This window comes from Lathamus discolor, chromosome 3 (assembly GCF_037157495.1).
Source record: "Lathamus discolor isolate bLatDis1 chromosome 3, bLatDis1.hap1, whole genome shotgun sequence".
Taxonomy (NCBI): Eukaryota; Metazoa; Chordata; class Aves; order Psittaciformes; family Psittacidae; genus Lathamus; species Lathamus discolor.
The window spans coordinates 134922972-134943675 of NC_088886.1; the positions used below are offsets into that span (position 1 = coordinate 134922972).

At 38.2% G+C, this 20704-nt stretch overlaps 1 protein-coding gene across 1 annotated transcript in view; it reads right to left on the minus strand.

Moving 5' to 3' along the window:
- Positions 1–20704, minus strand: part of BTAF1 (B-TFIID TATA-box binding protein associated factor 1) — a 44708-nt gene that overhangs the window by 15471 nt on the left and 8533 nt on the right. The window contains exons 2-20 of the mRNA XM_065671952.1: positions 20542–20665; positions 19445–19559; positions 18789–18935; positions 16169–16332; positions 15757–15893; positions 14999–15110; positions 13641–13709; positions 9439–9528; positions 7840–7935; positions 7426–7602; positions 6791–6931; positions 6548–6672; positions 5466–5586; positions 5276–5380; positions 4529–4678; positions 3790–3932; positions 3453–3627; positions 2752–2955; positions 191–620 (exon numbers count right to left, since the gene is read on the minus strand). Coding sequence (XP_065528024.1) covers positions 191–620; positions 2752–2955; positions 3453–3627; positions 3790–3932; positions 4529–4678; positions 5276–5380; positions 5466–5586; positions 6548–6672; positions 6791–6931; positions 7426–7602; positions 7840–7935; positions 9439–9528; positions 13641–13709; positions 14999–15110; positions 15757–15893; positions 16169–16332; positions 18789–18935; positions 19445–19559; positions 20542–20665 — 2825 coding nt within the window. The remainder of the gene's footprint in view (positions 1–190; positions 621–2751; positions 2956–3452; positions 3628–3789; positions 3933–4528; positions 4679–5275; positions 5381–5465; positions 5587–6547; positions 6673–6790; positions 6932–7425; positions 7603–7839; positions 7936–9438; positions 9529–13640; positions 13710–14998; positions 15111–15756; positions 15894–16168; positions 16333–18788; positions 18936–19444; positions 19560–20541; positions 20666–20704) is intronic.

Genomic DNA, 20704 nt, shown 5'->3' on the forward strand with positions numbered 1-20704 from the left:
ACATCATTAGTTGCACACAGTGTGTAGTTTAGGATACCTAAATGAAATAATTACTAAAAAATTACTAAAAAAGACTCAGTTGCTGGCATTTCAAAAACACCGAAAACAAGATGCACTCAAATACCCATTTTAACAGTTCAGAGAAAAGCACAAGCATCTTTAGGAATCCTGGCAATCTTAAGTATCATACCTTTTGAGTTTTCGTAACTGCCACTCTGAGGTTGTGCAGGGCATGCTGCTAGAGGGGTCAGATGTGGATCCACACAGAGGGAGTTGCAGAGATTTTTTATAATCTTTGAGTTGGGACAAGGAGATCTTGTTGTGCACTGCTGAAGTAACTTTGCTATACACGAAGCCACATAGTTTTGTACAAGTGTATTCTCCTCTTTTTTGATAGCTTCCATTAAGGGCTTTATAACAGGATTTAGTTTTTCTGGAAGCTGCTGCAAGTTCACAACTGCACATGCAGCAAATGTATGGACTCGCAGATGCATCACTTGCCATTCTTGATTTGTTTCTGTAACAGTCATTTGGACTTGTTGCCGTTTACTATCCAACTGCTGTAGAATTTTAGGATTCAAAGTAAAGGATGATGTCGCTTCATTGAAAACAGAAGTAACCTAGTAAAAAGGAAGAAAAAACTTACAAATCCATTTCACTTATTGTAAACAGGGATATCCTCTGAAAACCATGGTTTTCTTGACAGAACATGAGTCACTTTACCAGATATTATAATTTCTATTTTTCCAACAGATATCAGGAAATGCTGCAAAAAGTAGTTTCTGGAATTTTTGACTGCAGCTCGGGGGGGGGGGGGGGGGGGGGGGCGGGAATCAGGCATATTATGAACATTTTGAGTCTAGATTCTGAAAGCTAAAAGAGATGTTCTCCTCCGAATTTAGATTGTCCTATTTCTGCCAGATATATCCAGATATTCTGGCAACACATAAGCACATGACAGATAAGCAAAGTAGAATATGCTATGGCTCCATAAGGCCAGAAAGGATGTGCAAGGGCCCATGTGTGAAAAAGTTGTTTCTATGCTCATTTTATTTTGAGGAAAGAGAAACTTTAATAAAAATGTAAGGAAAAACACAGCAAAACCCAGTAATTGCAGGACTTGCCGTACCCTCTGACTACTGGCTGACTACTGTTACTCAAATCTTTCACAGGAAACAAGTTAAAAGCAACATGGAATCATGGAAATGCTAAACTTATTCTACTGATAGGATGGTTAGGCCTCTAAGTACAGGAAAGATGACAGCAGCTGTTGAGAGGGTTGGTCTGAAGGGGTTTTCTTGTTGTTTTTTGCCTTTTACTTTTAAATGTTCAGGTCAGGTCTTTCAACGACAGGACTTGTACTGCTTCACCCTATAGCTATCTCAAGTTCTACTCCACATGAGCTTGATGACTGGAATAACCAAAGGATGCAAAAATCATAGCAAGGAAGAGCACAGAGTTTTTCCATCTAATGCATGAAGACCCATACTACAATGCAGAGTAGGTTTGGTGTTCATATTGCAAGAAAACTTGAAGAGCTGAAAGAGTGCAGAAGATAACTATTTGCTATTTCCTATGGCTGTGGAATAAGTCTTCTAATCCAGAATGGAGATCTCTTGAAAAATACCCATGCATTGGTCAAGCAGCCCTATCACTAGACTTCAGAGTAAATACTTGAGGTACATGAAGACTCCTGTACTTCACAGACTATGAGCTCACATTATTCTGTCTGGCCTTACCTTGGAAATTTATTCATTGTAGATGGCAGTCACAATCAGACTGGCTGCCAACATCCCCTCAGCCCATATACACAATTGTCTATAACTTTAGAGGTACATTGAGATTTCCAAGTTAAACTACTGCATGTTATACATAAATACTATCATCTGAGAATTTCAAGATCTATCATGCTATAGTCATGTCATCATAGCCATAACTGTACAAACTTACACCTTCCCTTATTCTTAGCATCCAAGTTGCATACATGAACACATCCAGGATCCTAATCCTCCTCATCCCCCTCCCCAAGATGCACTACATCTATCAGCGCTCCTTCATTCCTCCTACATCCACACACCTCTCCCACCCCTTTTATTTCGCAGGCTCTCAAATCCACAAGCTATTCATTTACATCCTGCCTCATCTGTCTGTACCCATCTTTCTCTCTGCTTAAGAGGCCAGTTTCTGGTTTGAAGAAAAACGTTTTTATTTGTTGCCCCAACATTATCGGATCTATTTTTGTTTACAGAGCTTCTAATGTCAAGAGCTACCTTTCATTAGCACATCTAACACTGATGTTTTCAGATTAAAAAAAGACAAAACAATTGAACAGCCAGGAAAAAGAAAAAATAAAAACAAACAAACAACCCCCCCCCCACATTAAACCACATGCTTGGGTGTCGGTGGGGAGGTCTAGAATTTACACAGTTCATTTACTAGTCTTTTGACCGCATTTTTTGAAGGAGTTCCAGCCTGCTTTTTCTTCTGTGTAGATTTCAGTAAGTGAATCTAAAACCCAGGATCAGAACACTGTCAGTTTCTTCTCTAGTATCTACCTGCACTGTACTCAGTTTTTGGCATATCTCTAACACCATGGAGGAAGTGGTAAGTATCCATTACATATTTCATGTCAAAGGATGTGTTAAGTCACTACATTATTTCTGAAAGTTGCCATCTGTGTAATAATTATGCTGAAGATGTATTTCAAGACAGGAACAGATCTGAAGGAAGGGCAGGCATGCCTCTACTTACCAGCTCATTAGCTTGATCTATTGTAAATACACTGCAGTTTACTCTGTTTCCAATGTCAATGTGTGAATCGGCTAACAATGAGATGAGCTGTTTACATTCGTTCTGCATTCGCGTAAAAGGAACGGCAATTTCATCATAATAGAGATGTTCAGAAAGGACCCCAAGTAAGCGAGGTTGCACACAAGCAGCCACAGTTCTACATTCCTATAACAGGAAAAGATGTCATTTTTATTTCTGAGTAATCACAAATTCTGTTGTTCAGTTTTGGGCATTAAAAAGGGCAATCTATCTAGGAAAAAAAAAAAAAAATCCAGTTTCCAGAGGGACCATTAATATTTGTAATCCAGATATGAAAACTTTCTAACAAAACCTTCAGTCTGCCACTAGAAAAGGAGAGACAGTGAAAACAGGGAAGACAGTCATGTTAAAAGGAAGCCTTGACCTTAAATAACATGCTTCTTGAGAATAGACATATTTGTAGAAGAAATGTGAGCATATTTACTGATTCATAGTTCCAACAGTTGGTGTTTAGCTACCGAGTAATGAATTCCCCCATTGCCTACAATCAAGATTTTAGTATTTAGATGTGTAAGTACGATTATAGCTTATCAACTGAAATTTCATTTCAAGCTAAGTAGCAGCCAACAAGCTGTGCATTGAGATAGTGAGTAAAATTTAATTTTGCTGCAGAAACATCCTACCTTTTGCAAGGCTGCCCACTCACAGATTACTAATGCAACACTAATCCTCTGCAAGGCAGACTTAGAATTCAAGTGGAAGAGCAGTAGCTGAGCTAATGATTCAGCTGGCTTTATTTCTTGAGTAACAGTGTTTACACCTGGGTCACAAATACAGCAACAAAGTGCTCCCAGCAACCTGACAAAAAGAGAAAGAACAGTCACCTCAGTGTTACAATTACCCTGCAATTAATGATTCAAAATGAAGATGCCAAAAATGTCTACATAATTATAGCAAAAGCACCACAGAACCAAAAAGATAAATTGTTTTAAAATATTTTAAGATTTCCAGTAAACTGACTTTGCTGCCATCATCCGAGCTCGCATGACAACATAATCCCTGGTTGCTGGATCTTCTGCGATGCTGTCTGCCCCAGCAATATATTCCTGAATCACCTCCTTATTCTGGGTTTGACCTTGACGCAGTTTAGCACCTGCCTTTTCCTATGGAATAAATTTGGGAGAGACTGGAAGTAAAATCTGTTTGTGATAGAAAAGATGAATTCATATTCCATAACATTCCCTGCAGAAGTTGGACTAAGCCAGAACATTTCTGGGATAACAGACTTGACATAAAGTAGTTGACCACTGTAAATCACTTCTCCACTAGTAGTTTCTGTTGTTTTATTAAATGCATGATATGGTTCCTTCAAGATAATATTAAAACTAACACTAACATTTGGCTGATAAACTGAGTCCACATAGGGGAAAAAGGAAAACTTTTTCAGCATGTTTTCAGAAGTAACACAATGCTTTCACACTTAACTCAGTCCTGCAAACAGATGGGTTTGAAACCATGATGGTTATATGGAACGACTAAAGGATTCACAGGGAGCATGCTGCATGATAGAACTTTGAGTTTTCATGGATAACCTGACAAGAACCATTTCGCTCTACAGACTCGAGGCTTGCAAGATAGGCTACATTTAGAGTTGTAAAAAGGCACCACCACTCCCCTCTAACACCTTTAGAGCACCTTTATATACAGCTAATCCATTTCCTGCCTTCCCCAGTATAGTTAGAGGTCACATTTCACTTACTTTTGATCTGGTTTTTACTTCTAGCAACATGTTTAAGTCAATGGGCAAATGAGATGGCTGCATCATTAAACAGAGCCAGGCTCCCATCCATGGACAAGCAGCTGCAACCACATACTGTACAGATGCCTTGTTTAACAGTTCCAGCCATACCTTGGGAAAGAACGATAGTGGATATCATAACAAATTTGTATGGGTCTACATAAGATCATATATATGCTGATAAACTGTAGGAACCATACAAGAGAAGGCTGCTCGAAGACCTCATAGCAGCCTTCCAATATCTGAAGGGGGCCTACAAGGGTGCTGGAGAGGGACTGTTCATCAGGGACTGTAATGACCGGACAAGGGGTAACAGGCTCAAGCTAAAAGAGGGGAAGTTCAGGTTATATATAAGGAAGAAGTTCTTTACTGTGAGAGTGGTGAGGCACTGGAACAGGCTGCCCAACGAAGTGGTGAATGCTGCATCCCTTGAAGCCAGGTTGGACAGAACCTTGGGCAATGTTGTTAGTTTGAGATGTCCCTGCCCATGGAAGGGAGGTTGGAACGAGATGACCTTAAGGTCCTTTCCATCCAGCCCTAGCCATTCAATGATTCTATCCTCCTTCACTATACACTAAAACATTACATAGGCTAACTACAAAATAATTAACATGAACACACTATTCTTTATCTGTACAGAAGTGCAGAGGACATGAAAGAGCAGGATACATTAGCAATATACAGGAAGGTCATAAGTCATGCAAATACCTTGTGAATAAGATCCAGAATTTCTTGATTGCTTTCTAAGATACAAAACTGAAATATGTGCCTCAACATGTCTTGCAGAATAGGAGTCAGCCATGTTGAAGAGCTCTGAAACAAGGATATCATATGATCACATGATTAAGCAGATTCTAATATATATCACTGTAAACCCCCAGTAACACTAAATTCTTACCTGGTCTTGGGTGGACAGCAGTGTGAATAATGTCTCCAGGGCTGCTTTTCGCACAGAAGATATAGTATGATGCAAGAATGGCCACACACGTGGGACCAAAACTGTGAGTGACTGCTGAATACTAGTACATGAAGTGGAGATGTGGAAGCCATGAGAGGGGAAAAAAACAAAAAAAACATACAGAGCCAAGTTAATTTTATCTTTAAAGTTCAAGAATGTATTTTTACCATGTTGCTTCCCAGATTATACTTTGGGCTTTGTTAAAGTATTCAGGCAAAAAATGGGGGCTTTGGTTTTGTTCTGATTTTAGAAATAATTAAACCCCAGCTTGGATCTTTTCTGCAGGAGCTTGCATCTCAATTAATGCAAGCAGGACATGTTGAATTAAAGATGGCATTACTGTCAACTTCATTCTTAATTTTGTATTTGGGCAAAAACCAGCTTGAGCAGTGACAATCACACAGAATGATAAAGGTAAGATGTATAAAGTATACACCTTTAAGTGCAGATGCTGTGAGCTTACCATGTGGATTATGAAAACTGTTAACATACCAACACGCAATTCCTCTAATTTGACAGAGTCCCAAACAGATATGAACTAGGCATTATCTTCAACCAGTAACAGAATTACTGGTTGTCCTATTGATGTGAATTTTCATGTTTGTAGCTCCTTTAGAACTGTTCAAATAACAAAGTCCTACAGATACATGAATGTGCTTTAAAGTATACAGTTTGGAGTCTGTCAACAAGAAGCAGACAAACACAGTCTGTGGGCAGGATCACTATGAGTGGAGCTGATATCCTTTACTAAAATAATCAAGGTGAATGGAGAGAGGAAGAAAAACTACATCATATATAAACAATGTCTAGTACCTTTTAATTATTTTGTTGCCTTTTACTGATGTAATGAAAATAGAAGTGCTCTCCTTCACTTTAAGGAAAAGCAAGAGCAAAATTCCAAAGCTGATTTATATCAAGCATCTCCTTAGCATGCAATTTGAAAGCAACTTTGATTATTCCAATTTGAAAATAACTGGACAGTCAAACCCAAAATACTGAAGCAATACTAATGAAAAAGTTACCTGCATTTGCGGACCTGAGGATAAGTCAGGAGGGAAGAAAGAAGGATCATGATACTGTTTGTGGAAGCTGTCAAGTCATCTAACTCCAGAAGTGCATCCCACAAGGTATTAAGAATAAAAGGCACCTACACAAATAAGCAGAGGAGGTCATCTTAAAAAAAGTGTTGTTTCTAAGCATTATTTTCTTCATTCAGACCAAAAGCGAACTTTTCCATCAGAACTGATAGAAAACAATTCAGTCACCTTCTGAGACTGAAGCTGGACCAGGCTTTCCACTACTGGTACTAAAGATGCTGCAGCAACAGCTCGGACATCGTCATCCAGATCTTGGAGACCTTCAATTATTGCAGGCAGCACTTTAGGCAATAAAGTGCTGATCAAGTCCTGCCAAAAAGATCAAAAGCTTTTTTGAACTTGAAAGCATGTAACACCCCTAACAATTAAGATGTACTCTAAGTGTGGGAATAAATCCATTTGTTGCATAAAACAGAAGCTACAGGTCCAAGATGACAATCTAAATATTTTAAGTTACCATTCATATCTTAAAACCTAGGTTATAAGTTTGAATGAACTGTAACCTGACTCTGTTTGTATATAAACAAAGCTCAGTGTTTGCGAAATGGTATCATGAACACACTAAAACTTTGTAGCCGTTTTAACCTCACACATGAAATAATCACCAAAATGAGACAAGTTTTTGCTATATACATGAAGATTTCTGCAGCATGGATATAAAAATGCAGTCACACATCTTATATGAGACTGCAGTACAAGCAAGCTTGCTTTATCATATCTATGTACTGTTCAGCCACATCCTCTACTTCAAGGAGAGCTTTTTTGTTCCAAAGCTCTCTGCAATGTGTCGCGAGGGTTATTACCTGACGTACTGCCAAAGCATACTTAATTCCTAGGAGACCACCATGTCTCACTTCCCATTGTTCTTGTGTTAGCAGCTTCAGCAGAACATCCACAGTTTTGTGAACTCCAGTCTCATTCATATGTTTCAATACTACTCCCAAAGTTTGAGCACAAGTCTCACGTACTGGTGCTACCACCTAGGATAAAGTAAATCATAAAACAGTTACTTCTGTATGAAACCTGACTGAGAAACCAGTAAGAGTAGAGTCAGGTGACCAAAATGCTATACAGACAAGGTGAGATCTCTCGGCTACTTTGTAATAAGCATCCGTGAGCAGTTACAAGTAGCAGCACTGTACAAAGCATAGCTGACCTGCTGCAGTATTGTCTCCCAGAAACCTGCTGATCTACCTGTTCACTCAGAGACAACTTACTTCATCTGAAACAAAGTCTCCAAATCTGTCTAATGCAAACACACAAAGGAGTCTAATAACCAGGTCTTCCAGCCATTCCTGATGCTGCTGAACCATCTGTAAAAAGAGAGAAATTGAATACCTTGACTGTGTTTACTCATAAAGGATTGCTGATATGCTTGCTTTAGCCAAAATTTGTAAGAGATGTGGCAGCATGTTTAAGTTGACTAAGTATAGCCATCTCGCACAGATAGTCAAAGCAAAATAGCACTAATTAAGCTCACCAGGCTTATTACAAACATCTTATTTAAAAAACAAAACAAAACAAAAACCACAAGGCAGCTTTATCAAAAGCCTAGAGAGAACCTTGTAAGGTAGACAGATAATTTTATTTAGTATTTAACATACACAGCACTCAAAGGTAAGAGTCATTCAGCTAATCCATACTGACTAATGTCAATACATCCAAGGCAAGTAAATTAATATGCTTGAAGAAAATTTACAAATAAACATGAACTATGAAGCAGTACAATGATGTGGAAGACCCAGCAAAAGGAACTTGCTTTTCAGCCATGTCTCCTCCAGATTTAACAAACAATTTAGACCAAGCTTGTCTGGCATCTGTTAAGAGACCCAATAGTTCTGTAACTCTGCATCTCAGAGTAAAAGCCCATAGAAGCAACTGCTCAGGCATTATCTTTCTCATCTCCACTGTTCACCTACTAGACCACCAGTTCCTTTGAAAGCTATCGCTTTAATAAACAAAACTTTAATCATATCATGGATTTCATGTTCCCATACATGTCAAAGAATTACAGCCTGCATACAGCATGCACAGCAGCCTTTGAAGCTAGCCTGGAGTACACATACTCTTTCCGTAAATAGGTAAGAAAATGCTTAAAGTATCTTACCATTGTAGCATGTGTTATTACCCTACAATCTCTATGTAAAAACTACCACTCCATGTGGAAGCAAGGAGAGATACTAGCTTTTGCTTTACCTATATATATAGAATGCTGAGGTAGCTTGATTTACATCTGATAAATACATCTCCTCATTCTTTAACACTCTCTAAACCACAAGCTCTCCAAGCTGCTTTTACAGCAGAGAAGTCAGTATGAATCCAGATGAGATTCACTATTAATAAGTGAGCTGTTACTGTTGGGATATTTTGAAAAAGAGTTTTCCTTTTAAATAGGCTGGTTAAATAACTTTTCTCATAATAACTAAGCAAGCAGATTGATATGAGTCACCTTACTAGTTAAGTGGATAGAATTAGATGGCCTGAGACACTTCACAAGAGTGACATGATCAACTTTCAGTCATGGTAAGGGTGTGCTCCAAACCAGTATTTTCTAGTATGGAAGCTAGTGTTTAGTAACTTTACACACAGTCTGCAACTTAATGGCAGTTCATACAATAATATTGTTTTTTGAACAGGCCTTTCAAAAAGATACAGTGGATACAATGATTTCATCTAGATTGTTTTGAGCAGACAAATCTCATGGCTTATATTCTCCTTGATCAGCCACCTCCTGCAGAGCTGGAGTATTTTAAAGAAACCTGTTTTCTAAATTTCATTTAAGTAAACATATTAAGTCTACATGATTGGAAACTTACCTCTTCTAAAGAGCTATCTCCCATTTTACCACCACTTTTACCATGAGCTTTAAGTATCTCTCTCAGTCCAGTACCTGCACCATGTCGAACCTAGAAAGTGAAATCGAAAGCCAAATTTTAAATATTTAGGAACAAAATAAAGATAAAAGCCACACTGGGTAACTGAAACATTTCTACTTCAGTCTTCATAGAAATGTTTCAAGATTACACCAACTCATACTTAAATTCTAATCTGTCCAAAACAAACCCATTTTTTCCTATTTATCTCCCAGCCTGTGGATGAAACAATTAAGAATTGCTTCTGTTTTCTAGCATAGAAGATATTGTTACCATATTTAGAATCATAGAATAGTTAGGGTTGGAAAGGACCTTAAGATCATCTAGTTCCAACCCCTCCTGCCATGGGCAGGGACACCTCACACTAAACCATCCCACCCAAGGCTTTGTCCAATCTGGCCTTGAACACTGCCAGGGATGGAGCATTCACAGCTTCCCTGGGCAACCCATTCCAGTGCCTCACCACCCTAACAGGAAAGAATTTCCTCCTTATATCCAATCTAAACTTCCCCTGTTTAAGTTTCAATCCGTTACCCCTTGTCCTATCACTACAGTCCCTAATGAACAGTCCCTCCCCAGCATCCTTACAGGTCCCCTTTCAGATACTGGAAGGCTGCTGTGAGGTCTCCACGCAGCCTTCTCTTCTCCAGGCTGAACAGCCCCAACTTTCTCAGCCTATCTTCATACGGGAGGTGCTCCAGTCCCCTGATCATCCTCGTGGCCCTCCTCTGGACTTATTCCAACAGTTCCATGTCCTTTTTATGCTGAGGACACCAGAACTGCACACAATACTCCAAGTGAGGTCTCATGAGAGCAGAGTAGAGGAGCAGGATCACCTCCTTCGACCTGCTGGTTACACTCCTTTTGATGCAGCCCAGGATACAGTTGGTTTTCTGGGCTGCAAGCGCACACGGCTCGCTCATGTTAAGTTCCTCATTGCCCAGCACCCCTAAGTCCTTCTCTGCAGGGCTGCTCTGAATCTCTTCTCTGCCCAACCTGTAGCTGTGCCTGGGATTGCTCCAACCCAGGTGTAGGAATTTGCACTTGGCATGGTTGAACTTCATAAGGTTGGCATCAGCCCACCTCACAAGCGTGTCAAGGTCCCTCTGGTCCCTCCAGCGAATCAACTGAACACCACAGCTTGGTGTCATTGGCAAACTTGCTGAGGGCACACTCAATCCCACTGTCCATGTCAGCGATGAAGATGTTAAACAAGACCGGTCCCAACACCGATCCCTGAGGGACACCACTCATTACCGGTCTCCAGACGGACATTGAGCCATTGACCACAACTCTTTGTGTGCGGCCATCCAGCCAGTTCTTTATCCACCGAGTGGTCCATCCATCAAATTGATGTCTCTCCAATTTAGAGACAAGGATGTCATGTGGGACAGTGTCAAATGCTCTGCACAAGTCCAGGTAGAGGACTGTCAACTGCTTTACCCCTGTCCATCAGTTCCTTAGCCCCATCATAGAAGGCCACCAAATTGATCAGACAGGATTTCCCCTTAGTGAAGCCATGCTAGCTGTCACCAAGCACCTTGTTGTTTTTCATGTGCCTTAGCATGCCTTCCAGGAGAATCTGCTCCAAGATTTTGCCAGGCACAGAGGTGAGACTGACTGGTCTGTAATTCCCCAGGTCTTCCATTTTCCCCTTCCTGAAAATGGGGGTTATATTTCCCTTTTTCCAGTCGTCAGGAACTTTATCTGACTGCCATGATTTTTCAAATATGATGGCCAGTTGCTTAGCAACTTCATTCGCCAGCTTCTTCAGGACCCGTGGATGGATTTCATCAGGTCCCATGGACTTGTGCACGTTCAGATTTTTAAGACAGCCTCAAACCAGATTCTCTCTTACAGTGGGCCTAAGGTCTTCATTCTCACAGTCCCTGCGTCTGCCTTCCAAGACTTGGGTGGTAATGTAATTTGTAGTAATGTAACCAATGAAGAGGTTTCATTTAGTTTTATCTCACTATAAGACATTTTTCAGAAAGAGCAACTAGCAGGTACTGTATTTTTAGTAAGGTTGTAAGAAAAGCAATACTCTTATATTTCTTAAATACTCTGTATTCTCTTTGTATTATGTGTTACATTTCTGTTTCTCTACAGCTCTTCATATTTCTTAAAGAGAGTCTGGATCCCCACTGAATATTCTGGGATCTGCCAAACAAACTCAGAATTACTGTCCCACACAGCTTACAAAGCTGCCTTGTTTGACTAAATATTAGAAGTGAACAAGTGACATGAGAAAGCAAATTATAGCCACTTTTGTGTTCCCACCACACATGGACAGCTGAACACACTAAGAAGTCTTAGAAATTGCAGGAGACCAGAAGATCTGTGCTACAGAGGCACCAGCTGCTGGTACTTTTGATGCACACCTGCACTAGTAATTGGCTCCTCAAGAAAAGCCCACTCAATAGATACACAGAAGTTGCAAAAGCAGAATTTTGGCCTGGGTTTTCAATGAGAGGCCTTTACATAGGTTATAGCAGAACTTACTCTTTTTTTAAGGACATTTCACATGCATACTTGCTGCTAGCAGGAAATTACTGTATGTCATTTCATGATAACAACTAGAACCCAGTAGTTGGTGGGTCCTTCCTTAAGAGTATTTTAGATAAAATGCGAGCATATACATCCCATATGTACTGCTCAGTGGCTGTTAGTAAAAGCTATAAGCCAGTAAAAAAAAGTCACAAAGCCTAGTCTGAGGTCTGAATTTCTCATAATACACCAATCATTTGCTTATTTGGTCCAAGACTGCTTATGAGCTAGATTTTACAAGTCAAAAGAGGAACGGTTCATTATTTAACTTCTCAGCTTCTGCAAACACAAAACAACAGCAAGACAAATTACGGAAATACCAGTAGTAGGATTCATCTTGCTTGACTTCATCTGCCTGTAAGTGAGGCAAGCAATGTGAATTAGTCATTCAGACTGCCTCAAGACATTGCAAGAAGATGCCAGAGGGCAATTTTATAAACATGTATTTTGAGGTAGTTTAACCTGGTTTCCATCCGGAACATACCATAATAATGATTCTAGATTGATCTACTTTCTTAATTAAGATGTGTGCGCTCCATATCAAATTTACTAAGAAAGCTGTGCAAATATATCTGCATTCCAGAAGACAAGTGGACTTTGGCTTCAACTGCAAACAGCCGGATTTCAAATAAGGGGAGGATTATTAGCTCAGATGCAGTGACGTGCCAAACAAATACAATTATCCTTTTTCTGTGCCCAAAATAATTGGGCTGGCTGCATATGACCTACCTCTGTGTTTCCAAGTTTTAGGTCCACGTGGGCAGAGCCCATCACTCAAACTCTGCTACAGATATACCTGAGTATGTTACAGCTAGTGTTAACATTTGATCATTCAAAAGATCAACTTTTTAATTTAAAAACTGAAATTAGTTGACAACTGTTATTTCTATCTTCTGCTCAAGGAAGAGAAGCTAGAGGCAGCTACCTTCTATTTTTGCTTGGAACAGGTATCAAGGTTTGCAGAAAATAGTATAAGGACTAAATAGAAGGCTGAGCAGAACAGGTTTTGAATCTTGAAAATCAGTTGCCTAGGCAACCAAATACATAGTTTTTGTAGTTGGTATTTACTATTATTAGAAAAAAAAATTAAAAGTTCTTCTATAAATGAAGAGAACAACTAATGATCTGTAGCCTGCCCCCTGTTACAAAAGGAATGATTCACCTACTTTTTCTACTTGTTTAGCATTAGACAAACATGTTGCTGTCATCAGCAACACTTGTACAATATTCCTCAAACTCCTGATGAATCTAAACCTCTTTTAATTGCTTCATCTGTTGACCGCAGATTCATGTGCTTTTATCTTGCTTGAACTTCAATACTTCCAGAATTCTCACTTTATAATCACTGCTTTTCCCATATCTCCCACTGTCCACTCCAGTCTACATTACACATCTGTTTTCATTTATACTTTAAATGAGTCTTTAAAAACTCTAAGTTCTCTAAAAGCAGATCTGTCTCAGCTATGTAATCTGTATTTATCGATGTAATTTTTGATATCTAACAAAATGCTCTTAAGTCCTACATGTACAATTTTTGTGCTTCTGAAGCCCTTTTTTTAATCTACAGTTATACCTTAGATACTGCATATACATCTTACCTCCCAAGAAGGGTTAAAGAGATCATTGCACACTTCTTCACAAAAGCTTTCCAGAGGCCATTCATTTGGCTAAAAATCATAAAAAAAATAAGATTAAAAGAGAAATGCACCAGGTAAGCACTTCTTATATTATAGGACACTTAGATATGTGAAGGTGACAAAGACCTCCAACAGATTAAGTATTTTCCTTCACTACAGGACAGAACTGAAAAAAAAAAAACCCAAAAAAACCCAACCTCAAAACCTAACAACTCTCTTCCACACTTCAGAAGCTATGCTGATTGGCACCAGATCTTTAAAAAGCTTATGAAGTTTCTCTTTTAGTAGTGTAACTTCTTCTCTAACACAATTTTTATGTTCTGAATTCAGCCTCCTTTTAGGAATCATGCTAAGACAGAATATTAAGCAAAGTTTCTTATGCTCCACTGTGATTCTGTAAGTTTAAGAACTTTGCCTATAAAGAATATAATGGGCAGATCTCAGTTTGAAATTACACTACATAACCGAATTGTGTCAACTAATTCCATGATAAACACCACCCATCTCAAAACACATTCTGCATTTTTGAAAACCAGAAGCATATCCACTATTCCAAAAATTCCTACAAGGGAACTGTATGGCCGTGGAAAGGAAATCGATACTATCATGAGTTAATTTCACACACTCACAGCATTTGAAGGGGTAGCAACCATCAGCTATTCAGCCTGAAGTTACCATTCCTCTCTCAAATTCATTTTCCAGTCATCATTTCTCAAATGAAAATTTAACTACTAAGAATTTTCATTACTGGGAAAAGCCCTTATTTTTGTAGCATACAGACTGAACAAGATAAATAAGCTTCCATGTACCATTTGCACTCTGGTTTAGCATCTCTCAATTTTTCAGTTTTTCAGCCTATTGAAACAAATGCAAGATTTTCTAAGACTAAGGTAATTATTTAAATCTTCAACTACTAAAGATAGAACTTAATTCTAACTTAAGCCAAATTAAAGTAAGGCAAAGATTATTTAAAGTGTACATGAACATTTAGATCAAATTATTTATGGCTCAGTGTAATCCCATCATCTAAGTGTTTAGCGCAGTTTTACAGCTTAATTCCCAGGTCTGACACCTGTAATCCATCTGCTTAGGTTCATTTGGGTCACAAACTGCCACCAATGGATTAAATATGAATATTATACACAGTCTGAAGCTTATTTGTTTCATTATATATAAAAGTAAGCTGGCAACGGCATTCTTTACTCCATTTCTCTTAATGTAAAAATGACTAAAGAATTTAGGCACACAAATAAGTTTTCGTTTACATCACTGATAAACTGCCTGATCATTCCTGCTAACAGCAGAACAATACATCATACCTCTTCTGGAGCATTTTCTACCAATGCTTTTGAGTCTGTGGCAGGCTGGTTGATGACGACATTTGCAACTTTTCTTCTCTTTTCTTCTGGTTCCCCATCAGTGCTATCATTGCTAAGAAGGAACAAGTATAACTTTATGAAGGGAAAGTATGCTTATGGGGAAGTAATTACTTCTACAGCTGAAGTGTTCAAATACAATAGAATGTGGCAAGAATACAAACCCAAGAGGTTTAACACTGAAATATGTAAAGTAGGTAAGTCTGCATTTAAAAAAATAAAATAAAATCCACTGGTAGGAGACAGCAGAATGCTGTCCAAGACTGGCAATTATTCTCAGCCTTTTCCAAGAAACATAGAAAGTCACAGTAAAATCAAGGAGAGAATTTTGTTTACTGCTTGCTATAAACACAGTAGGTAAAACATCACTATAAACTACAGTGAGAAACACAGCATACATCAGAATGTTGTATTTAATTTTTAGTTATTATCTTCTTAAGTCCCCCCTTTTCATGCATTATTCTCAAGCCCTATTTAACAACAGGGACAAACCACAAACTAACAGTAGCAACCCATTATTTCAAGATCTCTCTGAAGCTAGGTCCTTAACAAAGCTCTACTGGGGAAAAAGCACAGCTTTTTCCCCATCAGCACAGTTAGCATGTAAAAGATTAAGACACAAAGACTGTAAGAAGTTTTTCAACAGATAAGCCTGAATTGTGATTTAACCAAAATAAAAGCAAACCAATTCGCTATTATACCTCTTCTCATTAGCTTCCACTGCATCTCTGGATCTTTGCTTTGCAAATAGCTTAGCCATTCTTTTGGCTTTATTCTTTTGTCTACTGCTCATACCAGCTCGAAATTCCGAGTCAATTAACTCAGCAGCCTGAAGAGTCTGAAAGAAAAGTCATTGTCAACTTTCTTACAATTAAGGTCCTTAAAAATTCTCAAACCCACACTGCTCTCCCCAAACCTCCACTTGACACTCAAGAGTAACAGTCTGACATCAAGTAATACTACCACTCAACCATGGGGTGTAAGAATTCAGAAAACCAAAGCATACCATACCAGATGTTGACCATCATACTTAAAATATAAAGATTGTAACTGCAGAAGCACAAATAAAGCAAACCCATTGTATTATTCCTTGCAGCCAGAGGTTTTACCTACAGGTTGTTTGTTTACTAGTGAAACTGAAGAAGGAGAGTAGTCCAGATCTTCATCATTGAACAGGTCTTCAGTATTCATCCCAATTGCAGCACCCATATCTAAGCCAAGTTTCTTTTGTAACAGTTTCCTCTGTCGTGCTATCCTCTCTTTAGGATCAATTTCACCTAAAAAAACCAACCAAACAAAAAAAAAACCCCCAAAAAAATGTTTTTTAAAAAGCGAAAATGCATCATATTTAAACCAGATGTATTACTGAAGATTTGCTCAATGAAATAACATAAAGCCCAAGGTTACAGAATTAAATTGTACTTGGCTAATACATCAGTACAATCTCGTAAATCAAATCATACTGACTCCTAGGAAGACCTTTTCTGCTGCTATAGCTATACTAGTACTTAAACAGTGGTCATTTCTTAAGCAATAGCTCCCCTGCAGTTCATTAAGTAACACTTGTTTGACAGAAGTAAAAAACTAAGTTTTCCCTCTATTTTTAAGAAAGCGTACTGTGAAAGTAATGAACACACTAAAAATTAAGTCCAGCAACTGATTCAAGAACTAGCACTTTTTAACTGAGCACATGTATCACTGTGGATCAGCTGATTTTGGCAGTTGGTTTCGGGGGTGGTATTTGGGGGGGGGGGGGGGGGGGGGGGCTGTGTTTGGTTTGGTTGGGTGATGTTTTTTTTAAGGTTTCTTTTCCTCCTAACCTTTATCTTCTGTTGGGAAACACAGACTTAAATAATAACCCCCAATAAAACCCTCAAATAATATTCAATCCAATACCCTGTATTAAGATGAGTTGGAACTTGTTTTCTTAGAATGTTCTTCCTTGTAAAATGCACCAGACCCCAGTGTCTCCTTTACTTCTACTCACACTAACTCCTGGTTGCAATGTAGACTGAAGCATAAGCATGACTTTCCTAGTATGCTGGAGCCTATTTACAATCCTGTCCTCAATCTTCCTGTGTCAACCAAGGCTCATTTAGGAAGTTAATAGAAGCTACCTCAAGAATGCTGTGAAGCTTCAACACTGTAATTACTACTGAACACCCAGACTAAGGAGCACTCACATTTACACAAAAAAATATTTTAGTGCCTGAGTTGAATAAACCTTTCAAGTAAACCAAAACTTGTAGCTTGTAGGGCTGTTGGACTTTACTCTCTTTTTACATGTGTGGTATGGAAGCCAGTCAAGAGATTCTGGGGGGAGGAAGGGGAGGCTGGGGGCAAATATGTGCACATAAACTTGCAAGTAGGTGAACAATACTGGCAGAGTTTTGGGGTACACACCAGGCTGAGCAGTAATTAGTACTTAATTGTATCTATACCAATAAGTTTTGGGGTTTTTTTTTTTGTTTTGGTTTTACTGGCAGGCAGAGAAATACAAACAACTTCCACTCTCTAAAAAAATATTTTATCCTTCACAAGTTCATCTTAGGAAAAAGCATCAAAGACTGCTAACTCTAAAGGTTATTTAACTTGCTTTATGTCCATTTATGCTGGCTACTTATTTGAAAAGCTGCTACAAAATGAAGAGAATATACATTTTCCCACCAGTTAAAAAAAGATCATAGAATGGTTAAGGTTGGAAGGGACCTTAAATATCACCTAGTTCCAAAATGCAGCAACTAAACCTAATTTTTGTTTAATTTCCTTAGTTTTTTATATTATATTTTTTCATTTATTTTAATTCATAAAATTATTTATGTGCAATCATGACACTGGGATAAATGTCAGACTTCTATGAGCTAAAGTGTCCTAGTCCATCTACTTGATTTCTGAACAGGTAGAGTTCCATTAGAAGAGATGAAACTTGTACACCACCTTAGCATAAAAAATAGCAAGCAATAAAACAGCAGCCAGGATTAACAGACAAGATACTGCTTAAGAGTCAGCAGCCACAGGTTCTGCTCCTCACTGAGCTACTGTGATCTGTGTACACTGCACAGAATGCATCACGCAAATGGAACAAGTATATCAGGGCTATGCAGTCAGAGATGATTCTTATCTATAGCATCATTTCATTTGGTGCAGAAACTGGACAATGGACTGGAATTAGAGCTAGGAAGTATAGTAAGAGCAAAAAACCCCTTAGATTAAAATGCTATTACAATGATATGAACCAACACTGAGCTAAAAGTTCAGACAAATCACTTGAAACTGAAGATATCAGACAGGCACTGATACTTGACCTTCCAACTCTGACAGTTTTATCACAGTACTCCTCATTCAATCTTTCTATACTTTGAAGGTTTCCTACTACTGTATTTGGGAATGCTGTTTTAATGAAGAGTAAGTGGTGATAGTTCCTGCACATCTTACAAGTCTACAGAAGTTCTACAGAAGTCTTTAATATTGCTTTTTCTGCTCCCTCTTTTGGGTTTACACTCTCCTCTTACCACTCTACACATACTAATTAATGAGAGAACACATGAACAAACAATACCCACTCCTCAAAACAGTTGTTTAACTTAAGACAGTACAAACCAGTTACGCTGGAGAGTATTTTTTTCCATTATTTCCTAGCATTCTGAGAAACCATGGATACCTAAACTCATAGTACTGCCACAACAAACTTTTTCAGATCTGTCTTGTCTGCAAGTAAAATATAAAGATATACCTGATTTATCATCTTGGACTTCAAATTCTGCACCAGCAGATCCAAGAAGAGATGCACCATGTTTTAACAACCGACATATATCAAATCTGTCAAAACGCAACCGATCTGTTGAAGGTGAATCTTCCATGGGACTTTCTGAGCCTGGTTCTAGATAGGACATTGAAAACAATATTAAGGACAACGTGCTAAAATTTTTGTACAAAGTTCTGGCAGAAGATTAAGTGAGAGAAAGAGGAAGAAGTAATTTCTCTCCTCTAAAGGAATCAGACATAGAGCATTTTGATTCATAAAGTTTAAAGGCTTCGTTTCACAAACATGGACTGAAAAAGCTCACTTAATGCACTTAACTGAGTAGAATTTTTTTTTCCTTGATAAATCTGGCTTTTTTAAATCTTGTACATTAACACACCACTAGGCCTTCTCTGTACACATGGCCAACTTGCAGTTTGAACTTCATATGGCTCACAAGTACATAGTCAGTACAAGGTCAGGAGTATCATCGTAACTGAATATGAACTTCTAAAGCTAAAGAGGTTTAGTACAGTCCATGCGTATAAAAAAAGTCTATGCTCATAAAGAAACAGAATGACAGAGCTGCCTTTAAAAGTCTCATATCAGATAAACAATGAATTGTATACAATTCATTTAAGAAATACCTTGTTTTGATCTTGGTGTTGGATTCCACTCAGGTACATTTTTCACTATTGCTTCAACAGCCTGGCCAGCTGCAATACGGGTATCCCAATTCGTACTTCTTAAATACACTAACACCTTTAGGGAGAGATTAATAAATAAATAATTATTTGTTTAAAATATACTTTCACAAAATCCATCAGCTATTATGCTCTATTAAAATACACTCACTTTTTATGCTATGGATTAAGACAACACTCAAAACAACAAAAAAGTACAAGGAATCAAGCCAAAGAAATGCAAGCAGCCTTCTCTATCGCTCACTGCTTAGGAGAAATCTGGCCATAGCCAGACATTAAGAATTTACAAGATATACTTCTTCCCATCAGTCAAACTCAAACTTGATTTCCTTCAGGTACTGAACAAGACCTTATTTTTTTTTTTTTTTTTCTTTCATTCTTCCAAAAAGGAAGTGTTCAAAAAGGGATTAATAGACCTTAAAACCCTGAAATCGTTTAACCCAAGAAGAGGGACAACATGGGTCACTTGAAGCAATATATGCTCTTCAAAACTAATTCAGCACTGGCTCAAATCTGGAAAAACTATTTCTTTCCCTGAAAGTGGTTTGCTATTCATGATTTCTTGGCAACTTTGTTGGCACCATCAATTCTGTTCAACAAGAGTAGAATTGAGGTCACACAGCCATCTCCAGCTGTCAGATATAGACTATTTTTGGTTTTACTAGACTTGGCCAGATTGAAGTCTCAATCTAATGGAAATCTCTTTCGATTTTCCAGCCCTTTTAAAGATATGCAGCCTCCTATATTTCCAATGCTGTTTCACACAAATAATCTTTAAAGGCAGAATCAGAAGTTTTTATAAGGCGGTAAAGTTTCTCTTTACAGAAGAAAATCTGAATTTACAGCAAACACTTAATAACAGAAACCTCACTTACGTAACCATTTTGGAGGCTAACCAAACAGCAAGTTTAACAGAATTAGTCTCTTAATTTTCTTCAATTACTGTGTTTTTTCTCCTTCCCACAGAACCCACACACCTTTAAACTAGTTTTATTCTCACTATTAAAGTACTAGAAAAATGAAACAAAAAAGATACTTACCTTAGATAAGAGATTATTCAGTTCATGAGGATGCAGTTTCACTACTTCCCCAAGTTGCTGTGCAGCTGCTTTTCTTGTTACTGGTGTTGTACCGGTGTCCAGTAAAATGAAGAGACGATCAAGCCTAAATGTGATTGACAAAACCCAAAAATGTTATGTTATT